Genomic DNA, 18,627 nt, shown 5'->3' on the forward strand with positions numbered 1-18,627 from the left:
CAAGTTCAGGGGCCGCCGGGCAGGCGTCGTTCCAAAATGCGGCCCCCTGCTAGCCACCTGGAGAGGAGGCGTTTCCGCCGTGGTTTTTACTTGAGCGTATCAGTTTGTCCAGGCCATTAGGTTTGATGCCCACCTCGGTTTTACTTTGCGCTTGCCGTTTCTCCGTAGCTGCTTGTTCCTTTGTGGCAGGGGGGAGCGCCGTGTTCGGGGTGCGGGCAAAAAGGCTGAGCTTTGCTGTGAGCGGGGAGCAGCCTGGGTTCGCTTCCTGCCCACGTTGGTAAAGCAGGCTCTGGCCTGGGGAAGGGGCTGGGTGTGCGGGTGGATATTTGTGCCCTTCAGAGCAAGGATATCATCAAAGGAAGTTTGGCCTCTGCTCTTGAATTAAAATAACTGAATGTGTGGGCTCAACGGTATTGAGCACAAAAACACCTGCCGAAGATGCTGTGTCTGTGGCTGTAGGTGAGAGCTGCTCGTTTCTGAGAACTGGCAGCACAAGGCCACCCGGGCTACGGCCCAGCCTCTGTGGAGCCGGCGGCACGGACGGACAGAGCCTTGGGTCGTTGGAGAGCCCCTGGGGCAGGAGAGAGCTGCTCCGAGATGGAAGGGCCAGGAGTATCTTAGCACAGTTGTCACACGTAGCTGTAGTGGGCTCCTGGCAGCTTCTTCCTCTACTTTACACTTAATTTCCAGAAGTGGAAGTTCAGCTCTGGAATACTTTTTGTTAACAGACACAAAAAACCTGCACCAAAACTCTTTGTGTTTTAAGTGACGCTGAGGATATCTATCAGAAGTTGGCAGGAGGCTGTTTGTGCTAGTTGGGTTGGCCTGCTGAGCAAAAGTGCTTGCAGTGCAGTCTGATCACTATCTCCTAATGCCTTTTTAGTTCTAATAAACTTAATACACTCTATAAGTTTATTTCTTTACCTTAATATATTAACACAAACACTTCCTCTTAAGTGTAATTGCTGTTGTACTTCAGAAAGAACAGCGACTTTCACAGCTGACCAGTTTTGAATACTATTCATGCAGGTTTGAGGCCAGCCTAATGTAGGAAAAGAATTAATTTGAAGAGCTGCTTCATTGTGTCCGTAGCTTTTTAACAGCTCTGATGACAAGTCACAGAATCCACAAAAGCAGACGGCTGGAGGTGGCTCTTTTTGCTTTGGGGAGTAATCTATTGAGCAATGAAAGGTTGGGAAGATAAACACATTAACACAAAGCACGAACTACATTGTGCTCGAGTGTGTTAAAAATTCTCAGGAAGTTTGAAAAGTCATATTTTTTTAAGAACTCTTAAATTCACTATACTTACTTGACACTGAAAGTTCATTTCTTTCCAAGTGCAGGTTCAAATTTCCAAGTAGGGTGATCAGAGACACTTATAAGGTCATAATGTACCAGCACAGGCTTGCCTGGTGTATATGTAATGCTCTGGCAGAACGTTTTTTGGGGGGGGGAGGATAGGAAGACTGTGCTGCCTCTTTATGACATGCCAAAGGTGTGCCAAGTACAATGTTTTGACCTAATGCAAAACAGCATTGGTTAAACTGAAGGCTGCCTGAACTTTAAAAGCTGTTATGGACATACTTACTGAATGTTTTCAGTCATTCAGGCTGATTTACACAGAAAGTGGCTCTCAAGGATTTAACTTTCAAGATGAAAGAATGCCAGTATCAACCTCCTGAGGAACAGGAGTTAATACTGAATAACTGAATGGTTTTTGTCGTGGTTAGTGCTGTAGTGAGTGTTGTTGCCCCCTAACCTCTGCCTTCTTGTGAAATTAGATACCAAGACCACTTAGAATTTATTTTGGTCTTGCTGTGCATACTACTATTTCAGTAGATGGCCATCACTGCTTATTTTTTTGCTCTCTAAAAGCCACACACAATGACTTAGTCCCAGACCTGCCAGGAGCAGAACGTCATCTGTGTATTCTGTACCTGCCAGTCTTCAGGAATAATGCTTTAAACATGTTGCAGCTTAAAATTTCTGTTCTCCTGTCTCTTCTCTAACTTTAGAGTGATTTTCATTTTTTTTTTTTAAGGGTGTTTTTGGGAGTCTCTGGCTTTTTGTGACTACCTTTGTTCAAAGAGCTCGAGTGTGATGACATCAGCATGGCATGTTTCATTGCTTTTGACTCGGCAGACTAATCCTGTAATATATTTAGTGTTTGCAAATCCAGGCTTTTCTTTCCAGCTAGATGGGAGACCAGAAATGATAATTCACAGTTGCTGGGATCCTGCAGCAATATGTTGACGTATGGTAGGAAGAGGAGCCTGTGAAATCCTGCACCTTTCAGCAGCACACACTGCGAAGGTGAAGGTCATTGGAACACCAGCAGTGGCAGTGCAGTTCTTCTGCAACTGTCTCAGGGTGTTGTGAAAAATCAAGGGAGATAAATCATGCTGCTCTGAAAAGGAATGTGATATTTTTTCCTCGTGAAGCATAAATATGGGCATGTATTTTCAATTCACACTGTTCTTGTGGGATTTCTTTTGTACATTTATGAAAAGGCAATGTTTCTTTTGAACGTCCGAAACTGATGCACGGTTCATGTGTCATTAAATTAGAAACTGCAGGAAAACAAAGAACCATCTGGAGACTTGGTGGGAGGGAGGTTGAGGTTCCTGGTTAGATGTACTATCGACATAGGAAAAATTATAAAGAATGTTTCAGCTACAAAAAAAGAGGCAAAGTGTGCTGAGTGTTTTGTCTGGTTTTGTTTTGTTCATTTTTTTAACCATCTTATTTTCCTAATTAGGTGAAGCACAAGAATGAAAGACATGGACAATATCAAAACTGTAAAGAGAAAATGGTAGGTGCCAGTTCCCCCATTCCCCTTTTCCCTCTTCATTTCGTATTGGTGTCTGTGTCCTGTCACAACTTTTCAAACTTTATACTAAATTGTATAATTTTTTTTTCTGTATCCACCTGTTCCACCTATAGTGAAGCTTTTAAAAATATATATTCTTTTGACAAAAGATTTTTCACATAACCTGGCTTCCTAGATGCAAGAAGCTACGTAAATATTTTTGTTTAAAACAGAAGGGCAGCCTTGCAAACTGCTCACTCAGTGTGCACCTCTGCATTCCACAGGAGGAGTTTGCTTCTCCAGCTCCCATTCCAAGGTAACACATGGTGAATACCTAGAGTAATGCTTCAAGTTTCTTTTGTTCTATTAGGACACTGAAATGGGGACAGCATACTTTTGAAATTTCTTCTTTAATGTTGTCAAGTTTTTCTTTTGTTTAAAGATGTTACTCTGTAGGGATTCTTAGTGTTGCACAGATGCACTGCAAACAATTCCTTTCTATACAAATGTATCTAATTACCATTCAAGTAAGCGTCACTGCTCTTGAATTCAGTGCTGAGTTTTATGTAAAACTGGGTATTTTTCAAGAGCTGGGTTGTTGCTTTTTTTCCTGAATTGCTTAAAATAGACTTTTATGAATCTCCAATAGGAATAACTCCTGCAGTGTTTACCAAAAGCTGCATAATCCTCTTACTATGCAAAGTACCTAAACTGAAAGATCATCATTCATTCAGGTTGCATAGTTCTGGGTTTTGACCACTGAAAATCTAACAGAAACAGCTGTCATATATGCAGTGTTCTGTAAAAAGATGTAGTTGATGCATATTTTTTAATACTCCAGCAGTCTACACAGTATTGAAGTCTTCTGTTGTATTTCTTCAGTGTGCTCAAGTGCTGTTGAGTCACCAGTTCTTGAGGTTCTCTTATGCACTCCCAAAGACAGTAATGGTGGTTCTGGGATGGTGCTGGGAATGGGGAGGCTCAAGTTTGGGGTGGGGGAGTAAATCATAGGGCAATTTCCTTGTATGTTGTTTTTTAAACGTATGGTAAAGGAAGTCACCCAAGCCTGTCTCATGGAAATACTTAAAGGAAGGCCTTTCATTGGCATGCAGTTAAATATTTGCTGGTCTGAAGTAGAAGTATGAACCATCTAACAGCCAGGTAAGATGAGGGCAGAGCAGCAAGGCTTTTACACCTCTTGGTGCTGAACTTCCAGGGTACCTGCTTGTCTTTTGATGTGTTCTCCAAGGCATCATTTTTGCTTACACCTTTTTTCTGCAGGATGTGTAAATCAGGAACCAATGAGCAGATTTTGAATGGTACAGAGCAAAACTGTGACTACTTTGTAGATAACCTTTTTGAAGAAGCTCAGAAGGTTGGTGCTATATGTGTGCCCCCAACTACAGTCAAGAACCAGGTAGGTAGTGAAGGAATAATACCCATGTTTAACATAACAGCACTCCAGGAGTACTCTGGAAAACAAAGGCAAGAAGTCCAGCAGCCTTATCCAGTACGTCTGTGAATAAATGCCCACAGAATTCTGACAGCAGTAGGAGCAGTCTCCCATCTCTTAGTCAACCAGGCCTATGCTTCTGTGCTTCTGGCTCCTGCTGCATTACAGTGGTTTGGCTGGGACTTAGGCTGGCACTGGCTAATGCACTCCTGCCTCGTGAGTGAGGGGAGGGAGCTGATCGTGAGGCACAAGGAATGACAACTGCTGCTGCCTAAGAGGTTGTTTAAAGAGTTGCAGCCTCTGTGCAGAGCCCCAGTAGCCCTTTTTTTTTTTTATTTGCTCCCGTTTTTATAGTAGTGATAGTAGTGGGATGTTTGCTATTGGTTTATATCTCACCAATTCTGTCCCTTTCATATTTTTTGTCACTCCCCAAAGACTGGTAAGGGGCTGCAGAAAAGGCCACGTAGAACAAAGCTGTCAAGGAGAAGTTTGAAGTAGACATTTCTGGAAATTACATTCATGAATTCCCAGCTGAGCCTGAGAGAAGAGGAATGTCAGAGGCAAAATCTTAAATTACTGTTTGGAAACAGTGTTCCACAGCAGTCCTTGTGTCAATGTCTAAATGGGAAGTTGGTGTGGAATAGTTAGCCCACGTTAAACTTGCATACTGACTCACTGTAGAGGAACCTTCCTGTGATAACTCCTTCCCCATGCAGTCGTGCTGGGAGGCACAAGACTTCTTAAAAGAGTCTAATCTTGCTGAGTGCTGTATATGTTTTTGACAAATTACTCAGCTAAAAGAGGAGAAATTTTACTCAGCAATTTGCACATGCTGTGTATATTTGTAGCAGTCATCTTCCAACAAGTCAAACTACAAAAGTCAAGTGGTGTCAAGGCTAGTTCAAAGTAATTTCCCGTTGAGGTGAATTCTGCCTTCTATGTGCTTCATATTCTTCACATGTGGCCAAATATCTGTCAAGACAGTGTTACTCCAGGGATCAGGCCTGGATGATCAAATGCTGCCTTAAATGGCATGATCTGTAAATATGAAAACACAATCTCAAATATATCCATGGTAAAGTCAGAGAGGTTTCGGTGAACAGTGTGAAGGCTACAAGTTGAAGTAGTGACTGTTCTCTGGCAAGGTTAATGAATTATTGAGAATTATTTTTTCATTCCCCTAACACCAAGGTTTTGAATATAGCCACGTGTTTTAGGGTAAACGTGAATGTGTGACTATCTGAAAATAAATTTTCTGATCCTTGCTGCATTTGCTGAGTAAAAGGCTTCTGTGTGCATTATCTCAAAGCCTGCTTGTCACAGAATCCTTCTGGATGAGTGGAACAAGGCTTTACCCTCATAAATCCCCACCTGGACTATTCTGGTCCTTGGTGTTCCAACACCAAGCATGTGTGCTCTCAAAATTAGCTCTTGGAAGAGTTGCAGCTGGCTGGAATCTTCCAGCTCTTTTTTTTTTTTTCAGGGGTGTTTTTGACCTAGGAAAGCAAAATGATTGTGGAAAGTTTATTTCTAACGCCAGCTGACACAAGATACTTAGAAATGTCACTTACCTCTTGCAGTTGCTCTGCTTGTTGGCACAGGGCTGAAACAGAGGTATAGTGAGGCTTCTCTCAATATTTTTAGGCCACATAGTGGATAATTTGCAATCATAGGGTGCTCGGGTGTAGCAAGCCAGTTTATAGCACTGTTATCATGAGAATTGTTCTTACTTTATAGGTTGATGTAATCATTAAACTTTGGAAAAATGGCTTTACAGTAAATGATGGTGAACTTAGGAGCTACACTGATGTTGCAAACCAGCAATTTTTGGACTCTGTTAAAAAAGGGTAAGTGAGTTTTGTGTTCTTAGGTGGCCTGAGTTAATGTACTTTGGACAGCACTTAGCTCGTGCCCTAACTTTTTTCCTTAGCTGCTTGGCTTTGCTGCAGTGCAGTATCCCTGCAGGAGCAAAGGCTGCTCAGTTCCTGCAGTGCTAATGGCTGTTTTAACATCAACAGGTTTAGGGTAGCTTTCAGCTGCAGTCCTCATGCAGTTGCTGATGAAGCAGATGAAAGTGGGTGTTGGTGGGGGCACAGCAGGTGCAGGATGAAATAAAGAATGAATCAGAGTAAGAGCTACTGATCAATGGTACTTTGACTAACAAACTCAGTGTGCAAGTGGTTAAGCATTTCTGTTTTCATGGTCTTTGTTTTCTTTTTATTGATGAAATGTCTTAAATGGCTGCTTTTGCCCCATGTAACCCAGAAACTCTGATCAATCTTAAATTTCAGACGTTTCTCTAGTACAGACTTGTTATTTCAGTCATTTGTGTGTGTACAGCAATCTTACTTTTATCCCCCTATTAAAAATTAGCATGCTCTCCCCATTTCTGCTAGTGTTTACAGTCTTGCTTTAAAAAGCAGGTTGACCATACAAACCAATATAATTTTGAGCCTTTGTTTCCTCACCCCATACAAATGGAGAGAAGAATATCGTTTTATGGAGCACATAATTTAGTAATTCATTTCAGGTATGTGAAATTACTAAGCCATTGTATTTATTTTGACTTCTCCATACTTTGCTAGCCCATCAAAAATATTAATCTGACACTGTTTCTCTGTGGCTGTCACGTGTGTTGGTTCTAATAGCAGCTGCACTGTGTAAAGCCTTTTGCTTTCTTTGTGTGCAAGCATCAGAAGTTTTCTACCCTTCTTCCACCATTTGCTTGTCAAGATGCTAATTACAAGATGGTTCCTGCATAATTGTTGCTGGTAGAGAAGCACTTAGTACAGCCCCTGTGCCAGCTGAGCCCCACCACCCGAAAATAAAGCATCTGCGTTGGAGCTCATAGACAAAGGCATTGTTGAGTCCTGCTTAATGCACATAAAGCCTTACCAAGGTGATGTTACTGCACTAAAGAGTGTAGCTATTAGTGGTGATCTCATTTTTAAAAGCTGAGATTCATGTTTGTTCATAATTAAACACACTGTCTAAACTCAGTCTAAAAGCCAGTTGTCCTTTTTTTTTCCTTCTTGTTTTACTATGAGGTTAAAATAATTGAGCCTTTTGCAGCAATGTATGGCAATTCTGAACTTCATACACATGTGCTTTGGAGTGGGAACTGCTGAGGAAATATTCATATTGTTCAACAACTTGCATGATGATTTCTTCTTCTATTGTTCACTTTCTGGCTAATTTGCAGTTCAGGAACTTGAAGTTGTTTTTATGTCATCACTTAACATAACTCAGTAAATAATTGTGAAGTTGTTTGTTCATTTGGTTTTTTTCTTAAGTATTATCCTTGGAAGGATAAACATAGAACAGGTATTAATCATTAATCTATTTTGTATTCTGAAAACAGTATAGTAGTTCTTTTTCTGATATTATTTTTAATTTTTTTTTTCTTAAGGGAACTGCCTTTTGAACTACGAAAAGTTTTTGATAAGGAGGAGGTAGATGTGCAAGTGGAAGATAAAAAAGATCAGGTGTATTTGTCATCAAAAAAGCCAATGTTTCATCCCTTTTCTGGACACGGCTACAGATTAGGAAGGTGAGTGGTCTGATGTGATCAATGATTGAGCAGCTGAAGGGAGCTATACCTGTGGTAAAGGATCTCATAATTCAGGTTGGAAGTGACCTCTGGAGCTCTCTAATCCAAGCTCCTGCTCAAAGCAGGGTTAGCTGTGGAGACAGATAAGGTTGCTCAGGCTCTTATCCAGTTGGGCCTTGAAATCCTGCAAGAGTGAAAGCTGTGCAGCCTGTGTCAGTGCTGGACTGTCCTCATAGGGAAAAAAGGTTTTCCTTATATCCAGTGTGTATGTCTCAACTCAATTCTCTATTTCAAATAGTTTATGTCCCAGATTTATGTCCATGGCTCCCTCCTCCTGATGACCTCCTGTAGATCCTGGCAGCCTTCAGTTAGGTGTCTCCTCCCAGTACCTGTCCTCATGGGAAAGAAGGTTTTCCTTATATCCAGTCTGTATGTCTCAACTCAGTTCTCTATTTCAGTTTATGTCTATATCAGTTTATGTCCATGTCTCCCTCCTCCTGATGACCTCCTGTAGATCCTGGCAGCCTTCAGTTAGGTGTCTCCTCCCAGTACCATCTCTTCCACAGGCTGAACAAGCCCCTCTCCTCACAAGGCAAATGCTCCAGCCTGTGGCCATCTTGGTGGCCCTTTGTGGAACTTGCTCCAGTTTGTTGACATGTTTTATTTGGGGTACCAAATCTGAGGCAGTATTTAGGTGTGTACTAGTAGTGCTGCATGGGGGATGATTTGCTCCCACAGTGTACTGGCTGTGTTCCCATTAATACAGCCAGGATGCTCTTGACTTGCTTTCTTCAAGGTCTCAACATTAGCAGAACTGTTTCTAGCTGAAAGGCTGCCACACCTCTGTGATCTAAGAGAAAATAATCTCTTTTAAGGATGTGTGTGCAATACTTTCTGTGAGGAGAGAGGAGTATGACAGTCCCATAAAGGGAACTGAAGGTTATTTTGCATTCCCTTAAAATTCCTCAGTATTTAACCACACGTTCACTGCACTAAGACATTTTGGCATGTTACATGATCCTCTTTGCTTTACTCTATGACTGTCTTGTGTGTGGTGAGCATCAGCTGCTAATGCCAGTGCTAAAACTGGGCTTGATCTGTAACCAAACAGTCCTGTATTGCAGAAGGCTGTTGCAGCAGGGCAGAACAGGAGTTCATGTATTGATCCCTCTGACTTTTGCTTAGTCCAGCCAAATTACCTGCTTCACATGCTCCTGTTGTGTCAGACTCACATGCCTCTAAGGGCAGACTTCAGCCTAGGGAATAGGACCCATTCAGTGACTGGGAGCCTCCAGGAAGCTTTCCCAGGTGGGACTGCTTGTGACCTGCCCACTGGCATCAGGCTGTAGCCAGCCCTTACCTGAACACCTTGTTTTGATTCAGTGGAAAGGGCTTAATGCTGAGGCTACGTGCTTGTGCCAAGGGAAAGCATGACATGGGTAGGAAAGGATTAAGCAGGGGAAGAAGATGATAATGTGCAGAGTACGAAGCTGATAACAGTAAAGGATGAGTGGTTCCACGCTGCCTGGGAGAAGCAAGTATCTGTTTTATCTGTTTCATCTGTTTCTGTAGCACGGTCCATTCAGTCTCTACATGCTTGAGTAGACAGGGTCAATAGGAAGAGTCTTCCCTTGGGAGATGGATGAGATGCTGCAAGACTTGCTCTCGGTAGCGCTGAAATCCTGAGTGAACGAGGGTCAAGAACTTAACCTTATTTTATCTGCAATATAGCAAAAAGCAAAAAGATCTTCAGTGTGCTGGGTTCGTGCTGCTAACCAGCACTGAATGGTGGGTGGTTCAGCTGCTTGTCCTGCCCTCTCGTGCCTTCAGCAAGGCATGGTCGTGGTTCCACATAGGTGAGCTGGGTTCTGGGAACAGGTGATTCTGCACATTTCAGTTGACTGGTCTCATACACTGAGATATTCTACAACTTGCTCAGCATTTTTTTTTTTATGAAGTAGATAAAATGGTATTTTTTTTTTTTTTACTCTTGCTAGTCTATTTGGTGCTATGTTATCAGAGCCTGTTCTTTAAAGATGAGTAAATGTTTTTGTTGATTTTGGACACATGAGCTGTAAGTGCTTTTATTTCATAAACTAGTGCTCACTTCTTGATGTTAATAAATGACCATTACAAGCAATTGCTACTTTTTCAGCAGAAAAGCTTTGTGGGGAAATAGGAGTGCTGTCTGAGACCTGTAACAAGTTTTAAGCTACAGAACTCCCTTCCCACAGTTACATTTGTGTGCTTAATTGGAAATGAGAGAGGTGTAAACTGAACAGTTTACTTCAGCTTACATCCTAGCTAGGCTTCAGCTTGTCAAATAAACATTTTTTTTAATAGTCTGTAGATTTTTCTGCCCATGTTTGCAGATGGATGGATGATGTGGTGGGTGAACCATCATGAATCGGTGTGTTGGCTGGCTCATTAAAACTTCTGTTGGAGGGAAAATGGAGGAAGTAGGAATTATATATTTGATGTGACTCAATGAGCTTGGTCCTCTCCTTTCTTGTTGGACAAGAGACACAAATGAGACTTGCTAGAGTTTTCTGATACGCCGTATGAATCTGTATAACTAGTGGGTATATTCTCTTTACCACTGCTCAGCTGCATTTAATAGTTGGAGGCTATAACAAGATTTGCAAAGGCACTTTTCTCTTAAGCTTATCAATGCATTTTAATGACTGCCTCAGAAGCATGTTAATTAAACTATTGATTGAAATCCCTTGTAGCAAGATGGGCTTGCTCCACAACCTCATTGGGGTAAAACAGTGTATGTTGAGCTTCTGAAGTGTTAGTCAGGATAAGACATGATACCTAACTCCTGGGCTTTTCCTTTTCAGAAAATTGACAGGAGGCTCTTGTGTCTCTTCGATCTTTAGTTTACATCTTCTTTTGATAATCTTATAAAAGGGATAAGCCTTTAAAAAGGGGTGATAATACTTTGATGTGAGGCTAATAAGAGCCTTAGGTTCTTGGTTTGTGGCTTTAGTCAAAACTCCCACCACTAGATGGCTTTATCTGTCAGTCCTACAAGAGCAAAGTTATTAAGTATAAAAATGCTTTTAACCATGGTGAATATAGATCTTCTGCCTTTCTCTTGTAGCTTAGCTTAAGGTGTTTGCTTCACTTTCACACATACTTGCTATTGAAAGAATCATCTCCAATGCCTACCACAAATTCCAAGATGAGACCATGAGAGAAGTTGGTTTGAGACTGGCACCAAAACCTGTATCCCTTTGAGAGAGTCGTCTGAACTCCAGCTGCCAGGGCTGGGCTGACATGTAGCTCAGCCCAGGCTAAATCAGCCTGGCAGCTGCCCAGCTGGCAGCCTCTCCAGGCTCTGCTCTACTGGGGACAGGTAGCTCACACGTGAGAGCTTGTCCTTCAGTGTCCTGGATGCTGCTGATCAGGGAGACAGTGCAAGCTGATTGCTGCTGGACTGCAGTATTTTTTTGCTCTTCTCTTGAGACTGTTTAACATTATCTTGCTTGTGCTCAAGCTTTTTTCCAGACCTGGAGGATAGTTAGGGTTTATTTTGTGTTGAGACAGAACACAAAACAACACACACAGAGGCTGGATGTGAGATAAGTAAATCAGTAGAGGCAAGTGGGTGACAGTAAGTCACCTGTCCTTGGAATACCAGAATGTTTACAGATGTGCCTCCTGGAACATGTTGGTGCCAAGTTCTTGTGCCCTTGCTAATTTCTGTGTAACACAAAGCAGTCAGGTCTGTGCTCTCATCTGTCTCCATTTGCACTGATCATCTCTTACTGCTCACTTGGGAATGAGATTACTTGATTCTCATACTTTTCGCTGAGTTTTAGTGGAAAAAATAAGAAGTGCCTCTACTGGCTGATAGCGTGGAAGTTAGAGCACTTGACTAGGCAGTGGGTGGTAAGAGTTCTTAAGTACTTCAGACTGAGGGCATGAGCACAAGACTAACTTTATTAGCCTGACTGTATTGTCAGTAGCCATCTTTGTTTTAGTAATAAATTGGCTGTGACTTTTCTGCTTTATGACTGAAGGAAGGTACAAGAACATAAGGATGCAAGAATGGGATTTGCCCGCAAAGCAGATGTAGCATTGCTAAGGCTGTTGTGCTATGGCCATTGGTTCCTTCTCTCTCAAGAAACAGTAGCTCATCCATTTTCTGTGCAAAGAGGAAGCTTTTCCACAAACCACCATGAAGTGTTCCTGTAGTCAGTGCCCACAAATGAGCTCAGAGAAGAAATGGTAACTCCTTAGGTCACTGCTGTTTTGGAAGTGAACATCTGGTTGCACTCACACGACCTGAGACTGCGCCGGTTGGATCCAGCCTTGCGATGACTTAAACAGTACATGCTGAAGAGGCTCAGTCCTAACAGAAGCATTAAGCTCTAGACATTTCTTCAGAATAAAAATTTTTGTCAGAATTTTTTTTTAAGACCATGCACTTGGACTGAGGGACAGAATACCCTGTGTTCTGTCAAGCCATTTTGCAGATCTTTGCCCTTACGGTAGGGTCAGCTGTTGAAAGCGCCTTAGGAAAAAGCCAAAATCCAAGTGCTTTGTGCATCAGCCTGCATTTCCATACTAAATCAATTGCTGTGATAGATGAGTAATGCTTCTAAGCTGAAATAGTTGATGCTGAGGTCTAGATCAAGGCTAACAACATTCAATTAAATTGAATTACTGTAATCACATTACAGTGAAAATTAACATTGAGTATGCAAATTCAATACTCAAGCCCCTTAGGGTTTCACCTGTGTGATTAGAGCACAAAAAAAATGCACGAAGAATCTTCAGACTGTTTCATCTCTTGTGTATTTGTATTTAATCCTTTGGTACTTAGTTCCCCTCCATCTTGTAAAAATGTTTAACATGAGCAAACTGAAATTCTTTAGCATGTTGAAGTCCTCAAGAGAAAGTATTGGCATACAGTTAAAAAATAAAGCTGACATTTATGTCAGTCTTCCTATATTTGTTAAAAAAAAAGGCATTGATGCACATTGATACAAAGCAGAAAGCTCCAGAAGCAGAGGTCTGGAGGAAGGTTCAACCTTACAAGTGTACACAGAAGGCATAACCTTGTCTGGCTTTTCTTTTCAGTGCTACTCCAAGGATAATCTCTAAAGTAAGAGATGGTCATCAAGGACCTGACAACAAAAGACACCTGCCTTTAGTACCCTTAAGTGATTTGGAACCTATCACTAACGTCCAGATCTGGTTAGCTGATGGGGAAAGGATAATTCAGAAATTCAATGTTTCTCACAGGTAAGACTTCTTTTAGCAGTGTCATATGTATTTGCCTCTGAACTGTTTGCCCCATGCGTGTACACATGGTAAGCCTCTAATTTTCTGTGAGTAATCTAGACTATTTAATTAAGTGAATCCTCGGTTCACTTAATGTTGGACTGCTCTTCAGCTCTATCTAGAAAACCTCCTTTCAAATACTGAGAAATCTTGTAGCTGCTGAGAGGAATGTTAACTGATGTTAACAGTCAGCACATAAGTGAGCATAAATGAAAATCTGAGGGAGCTGTAGGAGTTGTTTGTAGGTTAGTGGAAGTTAAGGTGTATGTATTGCTCATTACTAGAGGAAGTGGCTTTTAAGATGACAGCTCTCTCACAAAATGACTACACCTGGAGCAAATTGCTTGGTAAAAAGCCTGCTAGTCATTGAGCATAAACAGCACCACAGCTGGGAGCTGGAGGATGTGACTGAGTTGAGCCAGAGAAGCCCCTTGGGAGGAACAGGATCAGTGCTCTAGGCAGGGCACGTTTGTCACCTGCTTGTGAGTATAGACAGAATTGAATGCATCCAATGTCTTTAATTCTTCACTAGTAAAATTTCCAGTTCCCAAAGAGGCTTATGAATGGTGGTAACATCAGAAGGTGTCAGTGCAGCACATGAATGGAGGAGCTTTGAGAAAGCAGGATTAACTATTAAACATTAAATTGTAGTATGAATTATTGTCTTAGGGACATTTCTCAAATCTGTAATTTGCAAAGTTACTCCAGTGCTGTAGAACCACATCATACAGAAAGGATGTGTTGCCTGGGCAGCAATTTAAATTGATCACAGATTTAATACAACCCAGGCTGCTGTCAGGATAACTTGTGTATGTCTTTGTGGCTGGGCAGAACAAAAACTCAGCGGCTGAATGTTTAAGACTAACTTTTCCTGGAACTTGTGCTAATTTATGACTGTTAGTGCCCTGAGGTATGAACTGAAACTGTTGCAAGGTACCTCTGATGGGTCAGTTGCTGCTATAATTATAAATACTTCATTGGAAGACTCGGTATCATAATTATTCCAAGTTTCACATGTTTAAGTATATTTAGAAGCTTTTTCTATGGTAAATAGCAGTTTGAACAGGTGCTGAGTGGTTTTGGAGGGGGGGAAAAAAGCCTGAGATAAGCAGAACAGCTGCCTTACTGATGTGATGCTCTTTTGGAAGTAGTTTGCTGTAAATGTTCCATCATAACGTATCCTCTTGCCACAGGACCATCCTGTTTGTGCTGTGTACAGTGTTTGTGGATGACCTAGTATGAAATAGGGGGAAATCTTTAATTGAGAGTACATGTGCAATCATAATCCTGAAGGACATGTAGCACTCCTTTCAGTGGAGAAGCAGAAAAGTTAACTATTTGTTAATTAAACTACAGGTAGATAATCTGTAGCACACACATTGCAGCACCTGGGTGAATGGATTGCTTTGACCCTTTTGCAGGTAGAATGTGTGTGTGCCACAGGAACTATGCTTTAGATGTGACGTGGTGACTGGTGAAGGGCTGAAGTTACAGCATCAGAGCAGAAGTGCAGGGAGCCCTCCAATATTGCAGTGCAGGGAACTGAGGAGACCTGAGAGTGAGTCAGCCAGCAGAGCAGTGCTGTAGGAGTAGCACCCACAGCTCTGTCTGCAGTTGTGTCCCTTCCTGAGGAGCTGCTACGTTAGTGTGACCCTGGAGCATCGGGTGTGGAGCCTGGAAAGGAGTTTATTCATCCTAAGGCAGATAGCTGGTGATTACTTGCCTGAGGTGCTCTTGGGACCCAGTGAACTTTGATACAATGCATGTAGACACCTGCAGATGTCCAGCCAAAAATTTATTGATGTTTTTGAGGCTCATAAGACCAAACATCATCTCTGAATTGAGGCCTGCATGCACAGGAGTCAGATGCTGGTTATACTTGTCCTAGTAAGTGTGGCTAAGCCATGAAAATTGGGTCACCTGTGCTGCTAAACCACTAGGATGGCTTTCTCTAAGGCAGCTAGCACTTTCTCAAACAATATTCAGGCTTGTTTCAGATGTTAGCTGACATCACGGGTCATTCCCAGGAGGCAGTAAACCCTGTGGGCCACCCTGTGCATGGGGAAGAGGAAGGATGAGTTTGATTTGCCAGTAACCAGGATCTACCAGTTGGCCTCAGGATCAAAAGATGGGCATTGATGCTATGCTTATTTTATTGGGATGGAGCTATCCTGTCATCTTTGTTTTCTAATTAAATTGGTCCGTCCTGAGTCTTCACAGCAAAACCTCTCCTGCTCACCATTGCAAGGTTCTTCACACCTTAACAGGCAGCTTGAATCTGCAATGAAGTCACTGTTGCACCTGCTTTGGTAGAGACTATATTTAGATCTAGTTAACTCGTAAGCTGTCCAGATAATTTTTGCAAATCCTTTTTCTTCATTATGCTTCTGCTACGTGTACCACACTGGAGGCATCTTTATTCTAGCTCTTGGCCACAGAAACCTCGGGTAAGAGCTCCACCAGCTGGTTAAGAAATGGTAGGCTTGTGTAGCTAACATCTGAGCCATAGTGATGCATTTGTCACAGAATCATAGAATTGTTGTGGTTGGAAGAGACCTTCAAGATCATAGCAGTACAGGGTTAATGGTCATACTCTTAAGTCATCACTAACCCATGTCCTCAGCATCACATCTGTGTCTTTTAAATACCTCCAGGGGTGGTGATTCCACCACTTCCCTGGGCAGCCTGTTCCAGTGTATTACAACCTTTCTGGTGAAGAAGTTTTTCCTAATACCCAACCTAAACCTGCTCAGAATATGATACTCATGCTTTTTCCCATGGGACTGCTCTCAGAGCATGTACACCTTAGTTCTTGCCTTCCAAGTGGATCAGGCACTTCAGGCACCACCTCATCTCTATTCTCCCTTTTCTATGCCTTCAGCCATTACATGAGTTGGGTGTCTCCTTCTCTTGTGGTGGCCATGTGTTCTGTCCGTGTGGTCTGTGTTGGAACTGGGAGTGCTCTAATGCTGCATTTTGGTTTTTCTTCTCAGAATAAGCCACGTCAGAGACTTCATAACCAAGTACCAAGGACCAGAGGGAGGTGTTCCCTTCACACTGACTACTTCGCTGCCGTGTCGAGAGCTGCGAGACGAGACACTCACACTAGAGGAAGCAAAGCTGCAAAATGCTGTTGTTGTTCAGAGGCTTCAGAAGACAACTGAACCATTCCGACTCTTGGTGATACAAGCACCTGACAACGACTACAAAACTGCTGCTACACCTAATGGACAGCTCAAGAACGAGCAAAAAAAGGCTATCAAAAGTACAAGATCAAATTAACTATTAACTAGCCAAAAACTACATACAGGTGGAACTAGAAAACCAAAAATATAACCAGCAATATCTTGATGGACTCTCATTCTCACTTACTCTACTCTTAGAGAGCAAAATATGTGTTGTGCTATCATCTGCTGTCATAGAATCATTTTCAACTCAATTGGGTGGTCAGAACCTGCCTATATAACACAGCAGAGTTAACTGCACAACAAACAGGTCATCCTTAGAATTTCCTTAGGTGGAAAGCTTCTTAGTTCTTTAGTGAGCATATTTGGGTGGAAGAGTTCTCTGAGACTTAATCACTACTGACAGCACCTTTTAAGGAAAAATAATATTTATTTTTGCACTTTGGACTAAAGTGAAACTGAACTGGTTGCTTTCACTTCTGTTTTGGTGTAGGCTCCTGCAGTTTGTGTTCCTCTCACAGTAGCTTCTAGGGGACAGATGCTGCAGGGATGCTCATATTTGAACTCAACTAACTTGAAAAATCCTCAGGATTTAACTTGCATCAAAAGATCTGCAGTGTAATGTTCTCTCAAGTCTTCACATGGTGGTAGTTGCGTATGTGAGAAGATAGAAATGAGGTAGTCTGGTGCATACTGCATATGAAGTGCCTCAAAGTAAGCTCTGAAGGAATTGTCCTTACCAGTGGTTGAAGTGGTTTCTGCCTCTTGTTCTGCTACGGGTGTCTTACAGACAGTGTGACGTTGAGCTACCTACTCAATAGGATAGAGATTCACTTTTAGCCTCATGACAAAAACTTCAGGTGTTCTGGAGATGACTGTATGGGAGTAGTTGCTTAAAGGGAAGTTGTAAGTTGTATCTGCCTCTCCTGAACTGGCCAGCTGCCTGTGACACTTCATTGCATGTGGCCAAGTTCCAAAGATAGTGAAAATCCTTATTTGAAAACTGGTATTTCTTCCCACCCCCTGCCCTATGCCCTGTTTCCATCCAAATGTTTTATTTTGCTTTTTATGTACTTGAGGTATAAAATTTGTAGCAAACTGTTCCATGGTTTGCTAAAGGAGAAATCAATGTAAAGACTAAATATTTTGTACTGTTTGCTAAGTAGCACATGGGTTTGTGAACGGCACTAGAGTCTCTAGGCAAGGCTTACCCTGGTGCTAACTAGTTTGTGCTACTTACACAAATGGATGATTGTTTGAGTTGTTCTTTTGCATGATTAAATGAAAGATGGGTTTGGGATTTCCTGGTTTTGTTCTAAATAGAAATTTACTTGAATTCCATGTGAAAGTTGTGTTACATCAATCTAATGATGCGCTTCGTTCCCAGGGATGTAAAACTTGTCTTGCTTCAGCATCTCTCCTGTTAAGTTTGAGGGCAGTGAAATGAAAGTCAACTGCACAAATATCTACTCCATGAATTTAGAAAGCAAATACCTGAAGACTATGCTGTTAACTGTTTTCAGTGTTGTGAACTTTGTGCCACTGTGTCGTTCAGGTTTATATTGCAAATAACACAACAAAATTTTCTTTGCTTTTGCACTGCCTCCTCTACTATCTAAGAAGCCTACTGGTTCTCTAGTATGAGGAAGAAATGTGCAGACAGATCCACTAGTAAAACTGAAGAGACCAGCCACCTACAGACAGAAGTCCAACTTTTGGTTTGCAGAGCTTCCCGAATGCTGAATTTTATTAATGGGTGCTTTTGGTTTTGTATTCCTGTAGAACCAAGCATTAAGAAACTAAATGTGCTTCATTGTAAGTTCAGTTGTTCTGATTTAAAAGGTTCACGAAAAGTCAAAGTAGCAGTATACTACTACTGCTTTTGCAACAAAAATTGCAAAGAAATTATTAAAGGCTGATTTAAAGGGGGAGAGGGAAAAGATCAAATTTTAAGGTAGGTAAATCTATTTTGCTTCTTATTGGAAGATCATATTTTTGGAAAGGAGCAGTAAGTGTTTAGTATTTTAGTGCTGATTCATGTCTGTTACCAGTATTTTTAAGTGACTGGATAAGCTTGTGTCTGGCTCGGTGTTGGGCTTCACTGAAATCAACTGCTCCTGACTACAGCTTTGGTGTACTCGAGTGTGTATTTGCAGTTTGGAAGTGCCATGGTCTTAATTACAAAATGAGAGCAAATATTTAAAAGTCAAGAGAGACGCTGACTGCACTAATCCTACGTTAGACTAGAAAGTGCCTTTAAAAAAAGGCAATGAGCTGTGATTGGATAACTTATTTCCTAGTTTGGAGAAAATCTTTGGAATGAATACGGCAC

General features: G+C 41.7%; 1 protein-coding gene across 1 annotated transcript; it reads left to right on the forward strand.

The window, feature by feature from the left end:
* The first annotated feature begins 2,774 nt into the window (after nucleotides 1–2,774).
* UBXN2A (UBX domain protein 2A) lies at nucleotides 2,775–16,467 on the forward strand. Its single transcript, XM_008947386.1, has 6 exons — nucleotides 2,775–2,815; nucleotides 4,094–4,229; nucleotides 6,003–6,112; nucleotides 7,675–7,815; nucleotides 12,907–13,071; nucleotides 16,104–16,467. The coding sequence occupies exons 1-6, from the start codon at nucleotides 2,775–2,777 to the stop codon at nucleotides 16,390–16,392; spliced, it is 882 nt and encodes a 293-aa protein (XP_008945634.1). The 3' UTR covers nucleotides 16,393–16,467.
* Nucleotides 16,468–18,627: the final 2,160 nt, after the last annotated feature.

The sequence above is a fragment of the Merops nubicus genome, unplaced genomic scaffold (genome assembly GCF_000691845.1).
Source record: "Merops nubicus isolate BGI_N331 unplaced genomic scaffold, ASM69184v1 scaffold28379, whole genome shotgun sequence".
Taxonomy (NCBI): Eukaryota; Metazoa; Chordata; class Aves; order Coraciiformes; family Meropidae; genus Merops; species Merops nubicus.

Excerpts from the sequence above, each read along its gene's own strand:
- UBXN2A (XM_008947386.1), top strand. The coding sequence starts at position 2,775 with ATGAAAGACATGGACAATATCAAAACTGTAAAGAGAAAATG. Across the intron at positions 2,816-4,093 it reads AAAACTGTAAAGAGAAAATG|GATGTGTAAATCAGGAACCA; the intron begins GTAGGTGCCAGT and ends TTTTTTCTGCAG. Across the intron at positions 7,816-12,906 it reads CACGGCTACAGATTAGGAAG|TGCTACTCCAAGGATAATCT; the intron begins GTGAGTGGTCTG and ends TTTTCTTTTCAG.